We start from the raw sequence: 15,534 nt of genomic DNA, 5'->3' as shown, positions 1-15,534 counted from the left end.
CCCCTGTTTAGTAGCAAGATTTTGTATTACCTTTTTTGTTGTTGCACCGAACATTTATTAATCAAAACACATTTAAGCAAAAGAGGCTGCTTTCCTTTTTTCTATTTCAGGAATCTCTTTGGTTTCATTCAAAACATGACGTAATTTTCACTGAACCTTTACATTCAAACGCAGGAAAAAAAGTAACAGTATTCACCAGTGAAAATTATATCATTTATATCATTTTGAGAATAGCCCCGAATAGAACAGACACACACATGAATTAAAAATATCAATTTTTTTTTAATGTGGAATGTCATGGAAGATTTGTTGTTTAATTGTTTAATTCTGGTCCCGCAGGCCTCGGCATAGATTTCCCCAGTCCCATGGACAACCTGGAAATGGAGGACTCGTAAGTAAAAAGCGCACGCCGGCTTAACCCAGTCGGGACTGTTCATGAGCCCCAAACCCCCTGCCCCCCCCTTGCAAGCCGAAAACCTCAACAGCTCAACCCGCCGCTTTCTAATGCATCAGATTACATCGTTTTGGGGAAATTCCGACAAACTTCGGCTTGGGAATGTAAGCAGGTGGTGGTAGTAGTAGTATTTGTATCTGATATCAGTGGGAATTCGCAGTAACAAACCTTGTGTGTAAAATTAGCCCCTTACGACTGGGTGTGAGGCTTTTCTGGAAATTTGAGAAACGGTTTGCTCTCCACCACTTGAACCCATTTGCATACAATTTGCTGGCCATGCGCATCTTAAAAGGCCGCTGGCTGCTTGAGGATCTGAACGCCACTTCTAAGCAAAGTTCCCAAAAAGATGGCAGATCAATTTCGGGGATTTAAAAAAAATTGTCCAAGAAGCACGCCTTTCCCGAAGCGGGCTGGCCTATGCGCCGACAGCTGGGAGTTCCTTTACAGCGGCGTCTGCTCGCCATGCCGAGACTTCTTTGAGTTCCCTTACAGCTGTTAGCTTGCGAGGAGTTCTCGGGCGCTAATGATACCCCGGCGCTCCCGACGATCCTTGGCACACTCTTCCCATGCGCTGTTATTTCAATGGGAGGTGGAGGAGGAGCAAGGCCGGGAAAATGAGGGCACCCCCCCCTCCTCCCTCCAAGTGGTTGGTACGCTGAATGGGACACGCTCCCCCATTCTTGACAAACAAAAGAGGCCCTCACTCCACAAAAGCGCCAGGCATCTGCTGGATTACCCCGCCCTCCTGGTTTAGCATACAGGTGCTCCCCTGACTTCCTCCCGACCGCTCGTCTGTCTCCCGTTCCTCAACAGACCTGCTGTCATGCGCCGCTAAAGTTGACCAGAATAAAAAGAGATCAATAAAAACTACTACCTTCAAGTCTGTCCGCATAAAATGTTCCTATTGGGCACCTCCATCAGAATATAAATGGACTTGACCTCCCCTTTAAAAATGACCAAATATGAAAAAAATAAAAGCACCAGATTTTGAAACTTCACCAAATCTTGCAAAAAACGAATTCATCAAATGAACATGAATGTCTGCCAACAGAAAATGTTCCTAAAGTGCACACTGATCTTTGTGTGTCCCCCAGGTTTGAGAAGGCCATTCAACAGTCCAGCCGTGTCCACGAGTAAGTCCGCGTCTTTGTCCCTCTTCAATCATTGACTGTTGGCGCCCGTCTGCTTTTCTTGAAATTTTTCTTTCCTTCCCCTCGCAGAAAAATGCCCATCAGGCGAAACAACTCCTTACCGGTAAGTAGCCGCTTACTTTCTCCGTCAGCGTCCAAGTAGGGCTGGCCATGAAATCGCATTCCATTCATTTGTCTCTTTATGAATGGGATACTTCAAAATCACAAATAATTGTTTGTTGGTTTTGTTACTTCAAAAAACGTGATTGTCCATAATCCAAGTAGAGAATGTTTACATGGTAATTCCAGAGCGTTGCCGCCATCTTGTCTCATGAGCGTCTCGTGACCGTACCTTTTTTTTTTCTTTCAGCTTCAGCTGCTTTGCTTCAGTCCGCCTCTGAAGGGCTCCGAATCGGACGCAAATCGTTACGGCGTGTTTGGCCAGCAGCCCGTCGGTGTCGATGCCTCCTCGCCCTCCTCGTTTCCGTGGGACAACAAGGAGAACGTCCCCAAGGTCAGTCCGTCGGCGCGGAGTGTAGCGCACTCGGCCTTTTGACGTCATCGCGTTGCCTCTGCGTCGCAGGAGTGCTTCGAGTTCAAGAAGCCCGCCCAGCCGGCGTCCCGCGCCGGAATCTGCCCCGTCAACAGCGCCCCCCCGAAAGACGCTTTTGCTCACCGCCCCAACTCTGCGCCGGCCCTCATGGTAAGTACGCCCTCCACCCAACGAGCGGCCATCAAAATACCGTATGACTTTCTGAGGCGGCGTAGCAGCTTTTAATGTTTTGTAGTTGGGGCCGTATTGATTTTTGTTTTTTAAAGCAGAAAACTATGCTTGACTTGTGAACGTTGTGCCGCGGCAGCTGTCGTCGCCCGCCTCCGCGCACCAGCCGCAGTTTAGCGACGACAGCCCGCTGTTCCTTCGATGTTCCTCCCTCGCGTCGATGAACGATGACGACGACGGCTTCATGGATGCGCTTGATGCCAGCATGGAGGTGGGGATGTTGTTTTTTTTTTTTAAATAAAGCGCAACGGCACCCAAAGGCGTCGCCCGTGTGCTTACTCTGCTTCTCTTGTGACAGAACACTGAAGACACACCCCAAGGGATGGCCAACTTGATCTCCGCGCCCCTAGCGGCCAACGACTTTGTGGAAGACTCGGTAAGTCGGTGACGAATGGACGTGAACTCGCTCGCAACCAGTCGATGCCGAATCAAAGCCTCGTTGAACGTTCGACTACTTAGCGACCAGCCATTTTACTTTCATTTTCTGTGGCAACCTAAAAGCAGAAAATGGCCTTTTTCACGGCCTGCTCGCAACATTCTAGCTTCAATAAAATGAACATGCCTACATGTTAAGCATCATTCATATATATCGAATTTACATGTCAAACTTTTATGAAAGCTCTTATTAAATTCGTATTTTTTATATTTTTAATATAAGATTTGATTGATCTTTTATGTTCTCTTTCATAGTTGTTCCATAAATAGACACCTTGAACATTTCCTTTATTGGTGGCTTGCAAAAAAACAAAGAACAAGACCTGAGAAGTACCCTTTTATAGTCTGAAAAATATGGACATTTTTTTTGTCCAAATTTGCTCTACGTTAGTGAATATGTGCAAAAGAGGTCACGCACATCCGATTTACCGAATCTCCAATGCAGCATGTTTAGAAGGCTACTTTGCGGTTCATTTTCCGAGGCAACAAAGTACTCGCCGGACTTTTCATTTTCCGTCGCCGTCCGCGCCAGCTTCTTTTGGATGTTTCGCGGCTTTCCAAGGTTATCTCGGTCACCCGTCTAAAGGGAAGCCCGTCTTGTCGTCGTTCAGCCCGGGATCCGCTGGCGGCCCCGCAGCCTTTTCCGCTCCCCGTCCATGCCCAGCCCTCCCGTGTCGCGCCCCTGCGCCAAGCGGCCCGACTGCCCCAGAGACGAAAACGGGCCGGTGCAGGTCAAGCGGCGTCGTAGCCTGGCCAGGTCGGAAACGGCCGCGGAGGAGCGGGACGTCTTCTCCCCCAAGGTGGTCGCTTTTCACCGCAGCCCTGCCCTCTCTCTTTGATTGGAGGTGACTTTTTCTTTTTTTTTTTTTTCCCCTCCTGCTGCCATCTTCAGGCTTGCATGCAGCTCCAGAGGTCCAAGTCCTTCTGTCAGACGGAGATCGACAAAGTTCTGGACAGGAACGATGCCACCGCCGACCTCATTGGAGACTTCAGCAAAGTGAGCGACACCTCGACGGGCCCCAAACTCGACCGTGCGCACGCTTTTCCTTGATCTGCTTTTTTTTTTTTTAGCCCTACGCACTGCCAACGGTGGACGGGAAACATCAGGACCTCAAATATATCACAGCTGAAACGGTAAGACAGGAAAGATGAGCTGTCTTTGTTAGTTAAAATATTCCTCTGAAAAAGCTCTTTCAACCTGTAAAGGTTAAAAAAAAAAAAAAAAAAAGCAACATCACATGAAATGTGAAGTTAAAGGGCATTTCCGAAATGTCGCCTGTTGGTCAGGTGGTGGCGGCGATGAACGGCGAGTTCAGCCACCTGGTGGAGCGAGTCATCATCATCGACTGCCGCTACCCTTACGAGTACGACGGCGGACACATCAAGGTGAGACGGCAACAAAGTGCAAACATTTACTGTATTCGTAACGATTAGAATGTAAATCAAATCCCGACGCTAGTAACCTAACATTTAAAATGTGAATGAATTTGTGATTTATTGATTTTTTTTTTTTAAGTTGATGCCACAAATGAAAAAGTCATGTCTATCATATGTAGCACTGCTAGCTAGCGGCTAAGACCCAGCTCCAACTGAGCCCGAGCCACCAGTAAACGCCGGCACTTTTGACATTTTTTTTTGATGTCCGGCAGGGGGCCATGAATCTCTACCTGGAGGACGAGGTGGAGGACTTCCTGCTGCAGACGCCGGTGGTGGCGTCCAGCCCGGACAAGCGCGTCGTCATCATGTTCCACTGCGAGTTCTCGTCGGAGCGCGGGCCCCGCATGTGCCGCTACGTGCGCCAGCGCGACCGCTCCGTCAACGACTACCCCAGACTCCACTACCCGGAGCTCTACGTGCTCAAGGGGGGCTACAAGGAATTTTTCCCACTTTTCCAGGTGATTCATATTCCGCCTGTACACTTGGCTTGACTATGAAAGAATGAGCTTTTGGTACCTTACCTCGGTGTTCCAAACACGTCGAGCGCCGTAACGAGATGAGATTCGGTTTGATTCCGTCATTGTCAATGGCAGCAAATTTTGGCCTGCAGTTTATCCTTGCATCAATGTGCATTTTTGTCAGTTTTTTTTAATGCCGATTGCAAAAGCACATCCCGGAGCGTAGTCTCCATATAATCGAAATTGGACTTACTTATTCTACTCGGTAACAACTGATTCCAACTGAGCCCTTTTTGTCTCGCCGGCCCGGCAGATGCAATGCGAGCCCGAGTCGTACCGGCCCATGATGGACGAGGACTTCCGCGAGGACCTGAGGAACTGTCGCCTGAAGAGCCGCTCGTGGGCCGGCGAGCGCAGCAAGCGAAGCATGTACAGCCGCCTCAAAAAGCTGTGAGCGCCCAACCTCTCCCGCATACTGTCACTGCCGAAACACATCTCAGTACTTAAATACCTACCGGTTGGGAGTAGGTGCATCTTTTTACCCCCCCCCCTCCCCAACTTGTTTTTCTACCGTCAATTTCCTGTTGCGAGGGTGCTAATAACACCAAAGAAAACTTGCAGTGAGATTTGTTGACATCCTGCAGGAGCGCAAAAACGTTTGGGGTGCCAACGCATGATTGATTTTGCGCAAACGCGCTTGTGTGTGTGTGTGTGTGTGCGTGTGTGTGTTCGCGCTCGCTCGCGCGCCGATTTTCTTTGAGCGCTCCCAATTTTGGTGCACGACTCTCTTGAGAGCCGTTCAATAAATATGAGTGAGAGTTTCAACTCCTCGGTGCGTCACATGTCTCTTCTTTGCTCGCTTACCATTACCGCACGCGTTGTTAGGGATAAAAAAAACTTTCACGCCGTCTTCAAATTTCGTGCCAAGATGAAAGCGGCTTCATCTGGACTTGGCTCATATAGCGTACGTTTGAGATTTTCCGCTGCAGATCTTTCCGCCTCTGAACCGACGACATTGCAAACATTTTTCTCTCAGGAGCGTTTGCGAGTGCTTGGACTTTTGGCGCGCGCACATTCAAATTGTTCCTCTCCAAGCGGCCTTGGGAGTGGCCTCCGCCAAGGCACGTGCGCGCATTCCGCGGCAGACACGTGACGTGTCCTGACTGGAGTTCAACAGGAAGTCACGTGCGGTGGACATGCGAGCCAGGGAGACGGGGCCTTCCCACGCACGTTTCTGGCGCCACTTTTAAACTCGCTCCATGCTTTGGAATCAACCACTTAGTTCACATGCTTAACATATGTATGCATACATACAATATATTTTAAACTCCAGTGCAATTAAACACTATAATATATATGAAATAAATGTGGACCAGTGTTTTAACTAGTGTAGTAGGTGTTAAGAGAATTATGGAATAATACTTTAAAAATTGAATTGTTTTTTATAGGCTGTACATGAAAAATAGAAAATTGGAATAAAAATTGACCGTTAAAAGTATGTTTGCACATTTATATGTATGTAAAATCATAAAAAAATTGGAGTCTGTTGTGCTCATTGGTGCTGGCTTTTGCCGCTGTTTGAGGACCAAATCAAGTCAAACTTTAACGTCGGTGTGAAAACGTCAAGTTGAGGGACGGCCACAGAAGTGCTGGCGGGCGCATAATCGACCACTGTGAGCCCAGTCAAAAGGTCGACCGCGCAGCTGACGAATTGTTAAACGGCGGCCCGGGTTTACTTTTTGCCGACTGTCGCGTTGATCCCCACACAACGGGCCTCTCAGTGCGCTAGAACAGCTGCTGCCAGCCTGCGGTGTCCAAGCTACGGCTCGGGTGCCATTTGCGGCCTGTCGTCAATTTTGAAGCGGCGCGCGACATGTACTGAAAATTACATTTTTTTTTTTTTTTTTTACCTATTTGGAAGAGCTTTTGTAAATATGCAAAAAAAAAAGAATAGTTACATTTTTTACAGCATAACGGAAAATTGACGGATTTTTTTGTTTATACAAAGAACTTAATATGGAGATGGGAACAACTGCTGTTCCGTGCAGGTGCAGATATTTTCTGGCAGGTTACTTTCTGGTTGCCATTTAAAAAGCTTTTCAAGACATTTTACTTTCCCTGTATTTTGAAAATAGCATTTTATTCGCTATTATTTTCAACTGTCCCAAGAAATTGAACAATCCGGTGCGCACATACGGCACATTGAATGGCCGTGACCCGTGAGCTCCCTCTGGTGGCTGTAACGAAACAGCAGACACGTGATCAAACACGGAAGCGCGGCCAGGGAGTGGCAAGCGTTAGAATCGTGTTATTTGTACTTACACTATTTTTAAAGAGTTTTGATTGTGACTTTGTTCAGTCCCACAGACGTTCAGGAATGTAAAAGATCAACGAATAGCGTTTATTTAGGCCTTCTTCAAAATTTCATTTTATTTACTTTCTTTTTTCAACACTCCAACAAATTGAATGGTCGTGAAACGTAAGCGTCCTCTTGTGGCCGTAACGATGTAACGCAGCAGCATATGCCTGGTGGTCATGTGATCAAAACCCGGAAGCGATTCTCCGAGCTTGACAACAAAAGCAACTTGGTTGCGTTCTTTTCGCTTCTCCGGATACTCTCGTCATCTTGATGGTGCTCGCCTTCGTCATCCACACCGTGTGCCCGATCGGGGCGCTCGCTCCCGGGGAGAGCAGAGTGCTCTACTCCCGCGTGTTTGGACCGGACGAGGCGCTCTTCCAGGGCGGCCAGCCGCGGCAACTCAACGCCGAGGAAAGGCGACTGTTGTCGGCCGAGAAGCTCGCGGTGGTGGCCCGGTACTTACGCCGTTTTTTTTGTTTTTGTTACTTTTTCAATTGGTCTGTATTATTATATTAGAATCCCATTATTATTATTTATCATTAGTAGTAGTAGTATTTGGGATGTGCCAGTATCGAGACTAAGTACTTGATTCAGGTTGATACTGACTCTATTTTAAGGTAGTGGGTACTCTTTGAGGCCGTCAATACCAACCACCAATACTCACGGCGAAAAGGAGTCAGTCTTGTTCGCAATCTTTCATCATCGTGTTAAATCTATGCCAATGTATAAAAGTAGAAGACGGCGACTCGAACGGAGAATACTCGCGCTGGTATCGACGTATCGAAACCATACGCGGGTACTGATATTATTATGCCACGGGTGAAGATGAATGCGTTTTTATCATTTTGGGAGCAGGCAGGTCCAGAGCGCCGTCTCGCTGCGCCGGGAGGCCTCGGGGCGCCCCCCGGCCGAGACCCCGCCCGGCGAGGAGGCCGCGGCCCTGCGGGAGGCCGACGGCGGCGTGCTGAGGCTGCGCCGCGGCGACCCCTTCCGGCAGGAGGTCAGCGCGCTCTGGTTGGCCGTCAACTCTTTGTCCTTCGTCATGCTGTGCCAGCCCCACGAGAACTTGCCGCTGGCCGAGGGAACGCTCCGGAACCTGGCCAGACACTGTCTGGACCACCTGCGCGTGCTGGGACAGGGGAGCGAGGTGAGATTTACAAGCATTCGCAATCGAGTATTAGTAATCTTTATGAATTCGCCTGCCCGTTTTCCAGATTCTGTTGAAGAGCGAGCGCGCGGACGTCCTGCTGAGTCGGCTTCTTCCTCACGGCCAGCTGCTCTTCCTCAACCACCGATTCGCTCAGAGTCTGGAAAAAGACGTGGCCGCTTACATGAACAAGTGACCTCTTTTTGGAATGCGGCATTTCCGCTCCGGCTGGCCGGCAGTCAGCCGTCGAGTACTGATGAGAAAACGAAGCCTCGTCAAGCATGTGAAGCTTGCTCGCGTTGCTTTCGGGGACAGTCTGACTTTACAGATGTCCTCCCGACAACTCCGGGATCATTCCAAATGTCTTCAACAACAAATTCACGAACTGAACTCGGAAATCACAATTCTCTATTCACGCTGAAAACGCATATATTGAAATTATAATTGTGTGCCATAAAAGTTACGTTTGTCATGTTTGTAAGCGTGAATTGACTCCAGCCACGTGGATTTGAAGCACCGTGCATTTGATTTTTTTTGTTGTTGTTAAAACTATTCCACGGTAACTTTAATGTGGCGCCTGATTATGACGTCACTGGGCTGTGACTGGAGCTGTTGCAGTAAGAGAGAGGTTAGTTTGGGGTTTGTATACCTTCGATGATTTTACGCGACATTTCTCTACATTATTATTGTATTTATTTATTTTAGTATCCAAACCTACCTTTTTTTTTTTTTTTTTTTTTACTTTTTTTTACTTTTTTACTTCGACTTGGCGTGTTTTATTAATACCCTGGGTCGAGGTGCGCTCATTTAATGTTCAATATTTGTTTTTAAGACCTGACGTCGCAAAACCGCGCATCATTAAAAGTCCCCAAGGAAAGCGATAAAGAAGAATGGAAGTGAGCAGTCAAAAGATAATCGTTTTATTTGTCAAAATCTTTATCAAGGAATAAAATCGTACCAGGCTGGCATGAAAAAAGTGCTCTAAAAGACAGAAACCAGCTGCACGTCATTATCACCAGCGAGGTAAGTTTGGATGCACTTTTTAAACACTTTTGGTCGTTTTCGTATTTGATTTTTGATTGCACCTGGGGCTGTATGTCATTAAAGTAATAAACTAAAAATTTGTACTCCTAATTTAATTCGTACGTGAGATTGAAATCGGCGATTTTGACCACTCAAACGCTTGAAGCAACAGTTTAGGTTTTGGCCACTAGGGGGCACTATGTCGCCGTTCGTTCACATCGCTGCCAACTACTACAGCAAGACGAAAATAAAATCGCTCTTAAAAAAACAAAAACAAATTTGCAGACATGGAAAACAAACAGCAGCAGCGGTTTCGCTTTTTGTAATTACGTCCAATTAATGGCGCGCGGCGCAGGAAGTTGTTGTTGGCTCGCCAACAGCTGTTTGGATTAAACGGATGAGCGGGTGTCAAGTGGAGATTAAAATCACACCCGACCGATAAACCTGCCCGAGAGGGGAAATCGGCGGGGAGCTTTGCGGAAAACCGATCGGTCCAGGCCGCTAAAATGGGCGGCGATACTTGACAAATATACCAAAGCTGCTTTCCTTTAGCGAGGAACATTAAAAAAAAAAAAACAACAACCCTAAAGTCATGGACGCTGATGCTAACAGAATTGACTTTGCTCCGAAATAAACTAAATTCACTTTAACTGATCATTTGTTCTTAAGTATTAGCATTAATGCTAATGCTAAGTGCCGTGCTCATTTCCATTTCTTTTCCTTTTGGAGAACACCTCCGCTTATGCCTTCTTTTCCCATCTGCCTAAAATTCTAACCACAAAAAAAATCTTTAAACGCGGAGGCTGCTCGTTGAATAACTTTAAGGTCTTTTTTTTTTTCCCAAGCTAATATTTCTTCTTCTCCCGCCTCATTAGACGGCTATTGTAAAATGCGGCGGGGCTCAGTGCTGCCGGCGCACCGTATGAATTTCAATGGCACATATTTCCCAAAAAGCTAAGCGGGATTAAATAAAAGTGCACTGAGGCGGACTGGTGCTGTCACTTACGTCTAATACTAACGACTAGCATGAGGCGGGAAGTCGCGCTACGTGCAAACTATGCTAATTTCCTCTTAGAGTCTCTATTCGCTTGTTTGGTTTGATTTTTTTAAGCCTCGATGCTAACAGCATTGGAATAGCTAGCAAAGCTATTGTAGGCTAAACGCTAAACCACCAAAACACGCGATGTCGTGTCTTGACGTCAATGTTGGTATTTTGTCCAAGTGCCGTGGAAAAAGAACGCCAGTGACATTAGCAATGATGCTAATGCTAAAACTATTTGCAGGAAATATGTTATCATGCTAAAGACGCTAAGCTAATGAGTGCGACTTGCTAACAGTACCTTTGAGTCGAATAACATTTTGATACACAATGGTTATTTTTTTTTTCTGCAAATGACTTGCTAATAATTGATCGTTTTTGTAATGCGTACGTACTTCCTCCTTCAGGATTTTCCGCTGAAGAGGAGAATTCATGCTCGAAAGTCGTCCGGGGCCCGATGCAGGAAAGCAGCCCCAGGTAAGAATTACACGTACAGATATATTATTTTCATTCCCCAAATGGTGTGTTTCAATTCTGCCAAATGTAGTTTCATTTTCATTTTGTCAATCCAAATGCTAATTCACTTCAGAAGCTATCGATACCATTGATAACATGGATTATCCTTTTGATTATTTAGTCAAAAATCAACCTGAGTCTTTCTACTAATAATCTTCTAAGATTGAATTAGAGTGGATATAACTCATTCTTTCTTATGTCCCATTCATATGAAACTTGAACAATTGTGATTAGTATTAGCATGCTAGCGATTACATTTAAGGTCAACAAACACTAACTACCGATACGTTCACTGCTACATATTTTAAATATGCAATACACATATAGGAAACATAACCAGGCATGTTACTGTTATGTTTGTGCATTATTTTAACAATAAGCGTGTGAAGGTTTTATGTTGAAAATGTTTCAGTGCTGGTCTAATCTCTAAATGAAAAACAACAAATGTAAAAATGCCCCCCCCCCCAAAAAAAAAAAAGAAAAAAAGAAAAAGCATATCTTCCTGCAGCTTCAAAACCTCCTTTTCCATTTTCCCGGCCCAACTTTTCTGAGAAGACCCGCCGTCTTGTGTTTAGCGTCCGGAATGGCGTTACATTCACAATTCCAATTCGTTTATTGCGCGTCTCCCCCTCAATTAGATTTCCTGCTGTTGCTTTTTATCAATAAAAGCTAGGCAAACTTTTAATTTACCCTCATCCTACTCCTACAAATTGATTCGCTGCCTCATGTGGAGGACAGGAAGCCGCCGTTTCGCATTTGTTTCGTCCTTAATCTGACTTGTGTGTGTGTGTGTGTATATATATATATATATATATATATATATATATATATATATATATATATATATATATATGTATATGTATATGTATGTGTATGTGTGTGTGTGTGTGTTTGGCTTTTGGCGTTTTTCTTCATCCGCAAGAATATCCAATCAGTTGGCGTGAATAGAGTTAATTATCCAGTGCGGACGCATTTCCAGGTCGCGAACGTCTCTGGAAACATTGTTCCGCTTAATTAGCTGATGTTGTCTTCTCCCCGCGAAGCGTCCAATGCCGTGACCAGCCGTTACGCCGTTTGCATGCTTCATCGGCGGTCGCGCAAAGTATTTGTTTGTCTCGCCTAGGAAAATAAAAAAACATCAACTAAATTTTCCATCGGCAACCCTAACCCTTTTATTTTTTTGGTGGATTTTTTTCATGTCTTTTCCTTCTTCTAAGTTGGACCAGACACAAAAATGTGTTGAGTTTATGATTTTATTTTTAACAAAATAAACCAACCAAAAGTAAACAAAAATGAAAAACAAACTCACTATCTCTAATTTTCCTCCAAAGTCACACCAGACAATAAAATATTGATTTGATGTTTTTATTTACTTTCAAGGAATAACCTAAAAAAGGAACAAATGAAAAAAAAGAAAACTTTTTTGTTTACTATTATTTAAATGTATTTAGCCCATGTTTTTTTTTATTTATTTCTCACAAAATACTGAAAAAATAAACATAAAATTTTTCTTATTTTATTATTATTTTTCCTTCAAAGTCAAACCAGGCCAAAAAATGTATGGAATTGATGTTTTTATTGTATTTTTTTAAAAAAACAAAAAAGTAAACAAAACAAACTCCCTTTTTTTGTGGAAATTTCATAGTTTTTTTTATAGGTTCTTTTTAGATATTATTTACCTAAATAAAAGAAAATAAATAAATACATAGCGTAACACCATAATCATTTTTTGTCCAAAAACCGAAAAGCCAAATTCTCCCTCACCCAAAATTTGTGGCACCGCTAACTTTTTAATTCGACAGAAAGTGCCACACAGTTAAATGTTTTTTTTTTTTTTTCCTCCGCTCCAAAAGAAAATGTTGCTATTAGGCGATCGGCACGCTTGATTACCGAACGGCGCAATGGAGCGCAAAACATTTGTTTACTGTGTTAAAAAAAAAAAAAAGTTTCCCATGATCTTTCGCTCAATTTGAATCCTTTCTGCTAGCTTTAGCGCATCCCCCCCCAGTGGCGGGAAAAGCGCCTTTGCAAAAGTGCCTCATTACAAAGGGACGGCATGTATTATTCATTTGCTGGGGGGGAGGGGAGGGGGGGGGGGCGCTTGGACGCTTCCGAGCTAATAACGCATGGGCACGCTTCGCAATAATTAGTTATTCTGCTCATAAAGCGGAGCGCGCGTTAGCACGCTTGGCTAACATGCTAGCACGTCATTTCAATAATGAACGCCAGCCGATTTCCATATGTAGGAAATATGAAACATTCATGTTCGTCTACTTTCTTATACATGTGCCGAGTAGGTTCTCATCAATGTGAATTTATTTGTTGGCGCGCTCCGCTTTTTTTTTTCCCATCTCGTTAAAAAGACGCGCGCAAATAATTTATATCGCCGATGTATGTATGTGACGATGAAATATGAAATAGTTTCTTTTTTCCTTTCCGTTGCTTCCTGAAAGGCAAACGATTTGAACCGAAATGAGTCAAGGTTTTAGTCGTGCCACGTGATGCTTCAAAAACTTTCAATTCTGAACTCATTTTTATGAATGAAAGGGATGCTAAACCTTTTTAGCAGTTTTCAGCAGTAAAAAAATATTATTTTGTATATAACTACAGAATGCCATTTCTAAAGAAATTGCGCTTGAAGGCTGAATGGAGAATGGGGAATCATTTGGAACATGGGTGTGAAACATAGGGCTCGCGGGCCGTTTCTGGCCCGCAGACTGGTTTGATAATAATGAATGAAAAACTTGAAATGTTTTATAATTAATAGTGATTTTTACATTTGAGGTTGTCGTTTTCAAGTTATATAAATATATACAATGATTTTATTGGTCCAGGGGACCTGCAAGCTATGAAATAGATAGAAGATATGAAATGATGTGGAATAACTTGGAATGACTTGGACAAAGTTGGAATTTGTTGACAAATACAGGCGGCTGAAAACGCCCAGAAAGTATATATATTGCTGTTGTTGTTGTCAGGTAGAATTTTAGAATTTTGGATTAATTTTTTTTTTTGGGGGCAGGGTGTTTTAATTGTGATAGGTACAAATTTTTGGGGAGAAAATTTTGAAAAAATTTTTGGATTTCTTGAAATGTTCTTGAATATACAAAATACTAGTTCTGAATAGCATGACATTTTGTTGCGTGTTGAAACAGGAGTCATGGGAATGAGTGAATATGAAAAAATACTGGTGAGTTGCATGCAATATCTCCGTTTGGGAAATTTCGGGGACTGAAAAATGCGAAAAAAAAATTTTCCGGGTATGTGTGAATTTTTGGGACGTGAGCGGCAGCTTGAAAAGACGGACGGCCGCTTTGACATTTCCCGGGAGGGAAACGCGAGTCCCGCCTCCGCGGGAAGCAGCTGCGCTCGGGCCTTTGGAAAGTCCGCGCGGGCACCTTTGGCGCCGCTTCCATTTTTGGCCGCCTCTCATCTTAATCGGACGGCGAACTCAAATCGCGTCAGTCAAACGACAAACCTCCAATTTGTAACTGGAAGTCGGCCATTTTGCTTTTGGTTTCAGACACACGCGGCTGATTTACATGATTTATTTATTTTTTTATTTATTTGACCCAGTTTGACTTAACTACATGAAACGCGGCCGCCATCGCTATCACAAGTGGGTGATCACAGGCCCTCCCCACAGGAAAAAAAGCACTCAAAGTTAAATTTGGCAAAGTGAAATTTGCTGGGTGTGTCTTTTGAGAGCAGACGTAAAAAAAGGTTCTTGAAAAGGCGATGGAAGACTACCTCCAACATTCAATAAACAACACACAACGAAGGAAGACAAGAGGCTTTAGATTCTTTTTGCTCACGAGGAGAACTACTACAATGTTATGCATGTGTATCATAAGTAGACCCACAAAAAAGTCTCAGGAATCAGCAATTTAGGTTTAGCGCAGACATTTTTGTTCTGTATTGCCCTGTAAAATTTTACAATCGAGCCTTAGATATCATTCTAAGCTAGCAAAATTACGTTTGCTAGCTCTATATCATGAGTAGTCCCACAAGAACTGTAAGTTTTGGTCAATTTAGAACATTCGATAAATAACACGCAACGAAGGAAGACAACGGACTTTAGATTCTTTTTGCCCGCGAGGAGAACGGACAGAATGGTCTCCTTGGGTGCCAATTTAATCAGTTTAGCAAAATCAAATTTGGTAGCTGTCTATATCATCGGTAGATCCACAAAGCCCCAATATGGCGGCCAAGTTGGAGAGGAACGCAAGACATTCAACTCGCAGAAACGAAGCGAAGCGAAGCGGGGAATGGCTTTGCGAGCGACTAATTGTGATTGACAGAGCGAGCGAGAACAAACAAGCGGCGGCCGGCACCTGGGTGGGCGCTTTGTGCCGCCGTCTCAAAAGCTGTCACGACGTGGGAGGCGCAAATAATGAGCAGGTAGCGAGCGCCGCGTCCGTACGTCGCGCCGCAAAGTGGCCGCGGGCCAAATCGCTTTGCCGTTTGTCAGCCGGGGCAAAAGCGCCGCGCGTGAAAGCTTCGCTCGGGGTGAGGGCGACACGCCCCCGTCGGCCCTTGTCAGTCACTGTCGACGGCATACAAACATCACACGTGTTATTTTCCTCTTTGACGGTTATTTTTTTTTGGGTTGTACCACAGCCAGGCTGGGATTTTTTTTCAGGTTTTTTTTGTGTTTGGGAAAAATGTGGCACTGATGACAGTGCGCAACCTTGTAAAACTTGCAAAAGACACCCTATAACAGAATCTAGCAATACGGCGCTTCAGGTTCCAATT

The 15,534-nt window shown here is 44.6% G+C and overlaps 3 protein-coding genes across 5 annotated transcripts in view; all 3 read left to right on the top strand.

The window, feature by feature from the left end:
- The window catches only part of cdc25b (cell division cycle 25B), a 46,190-nt gene extending 40,665 nt beyond the window's left edge, over window positions 1-5,525 (top strand). For all 3 annotated transcript variants that reach the window (XM_088433839.1, XM_088433838.1, XM_088433840.1), the window contains 13 exons: window positions 340-391; window positions 1,549-1,587; window positions 1,675-1,708; window positions 1,955-2,098; window positions 2,168-2,287; window positions 2,445-2,576; window positions 2,664-2,741; window positions 3,412-3,600; window positions 3,693-3,797; window positions 3,872-3,934; window positions 4,088-4,186; window positions 4,450-4,695; window positions 5,009-5,525. In XM_088433839.1, coding sequence (XP_088289965.1) covers window positions 340-391; window positions 1,549-1,587; window positions 1,675-1,708; window positions 1,955-2,098; window positions 2,168-2,287; window positions 2,445-2,576; window positions 2,664-2,741; window positions 3,412-3,600; window positions 3,693-3,797; window positions 3,872-3,934; window positions 4,088-4,186; window positions 4,450-4,695; window positions 5,009-5,149 — 1,442 coding nt within the window. In that variant the 3' untranslated portion in view covers window positions 5,150-5,525. The remainder of the gene's footprint in view (window positions 1-339; window positions 392-1,548; window positions 1,588-1,674; window positions 1,709-1,954; window positions 2,099-2,167; window positions 2,288-2,444; window positions 2,577-2,663; window positions 2,742-3,411; window positions 3,601-3,692; window positions 3,798-3,871; window positions 3,935-4,087; window positions 4,187-4,449; window positions 4,696-5,008) is intronic.
- Window positions 5,526-7,230: 1,705 nt separating this feature from the next.
- Window positions 7,231-8,689, top strand: ap5s1 (adaptor related protein complex 5 subunit sigma 1). The gene is made up of 3 exons (XM_088432360.1): window positions 7,231-7,509; window positions 7,910-8,201; window positions 8,269-8,689. The coding sequence occupies exons 1-3, from the start codon at window positions 7,325-7,327 to the stop codon at window positions 8,395-8,397; spliced, it is 606 nt and encodes a 201-aa protein (XP_088288486.1). The 5' UTR covers window positions 7,231-7,324; the 3' UTR covers window positions 8,398-8,689.
- A 95-nt stretch (window positions 8,690-8,784) lies between these two features.
- The window catches only part of gfra4a (GDNF family receptor alpha 4a), a 90,879-nt gene continuing 84,129 nt past the window's right edge, over window positions 8,785-15,534 (top strand). Inside the window, exons 1-3 of the mRNA XM_088433607.1 lie at window positions 8,785-8,818; window positions 9,163-9,224; window positions 10,671-10,740. Of these exons, the coding sequence (XP_088289733.1) occupies window positions 8,785-8,818; window positions 9,163-9,224; window positions 10,671-10,740 (166 nt within the window). The remainder of the gene's footprint in view (window positions 8,819-9,162; window positions 9,225-10,670; window positions 10,741-15,534) is intronic.

This window comes from Hippichthys cyanospilos, chromosome 14 (assembly GCF_059441005.1).
Source record: "Hippichthys cyanospilos isolate Australia breed blue-spotted pipefish chromosome 14, RoL_Hcya_1.0, whole genome shotgun sequence".
In the NCBI taxonomy this organism is placed as follows: Eukaryota; Metazoa; Chordata; class Actinopteri; order Syngnathiformes; family Syngnathidae; genus Hippichthys; species Hippichthys cyanospilos.
Note: the sequence above shows the minus strand (reverse complement) of the source record. Positions and strands in the feature narration are given on the sequence as shown.

Coding starts and splice junctions, on each gene's coding strand:
- ap5s1 (XM_088432360.1), top strand. CDS start 7,325: ATGGTGCTCGCCTTCGTCATCCACACCGTGTGCCCGATCGGGGCGCTC. Junction 7,510..7,909: donor AAGCTCGCGGTGGTGGCCCG/GTACTTACGCCG, acceptor TTTTGGGAGCAG/GCAGGTCCAGAGCGCCGTCT. Junction 8,202..8,268: donor TGCTGGGACAGGGGAGCGAG/GTGAGATTTACA, acceptor CCCGTTTTCCAG/ATTCTGTTGAAGAGCGAGCG.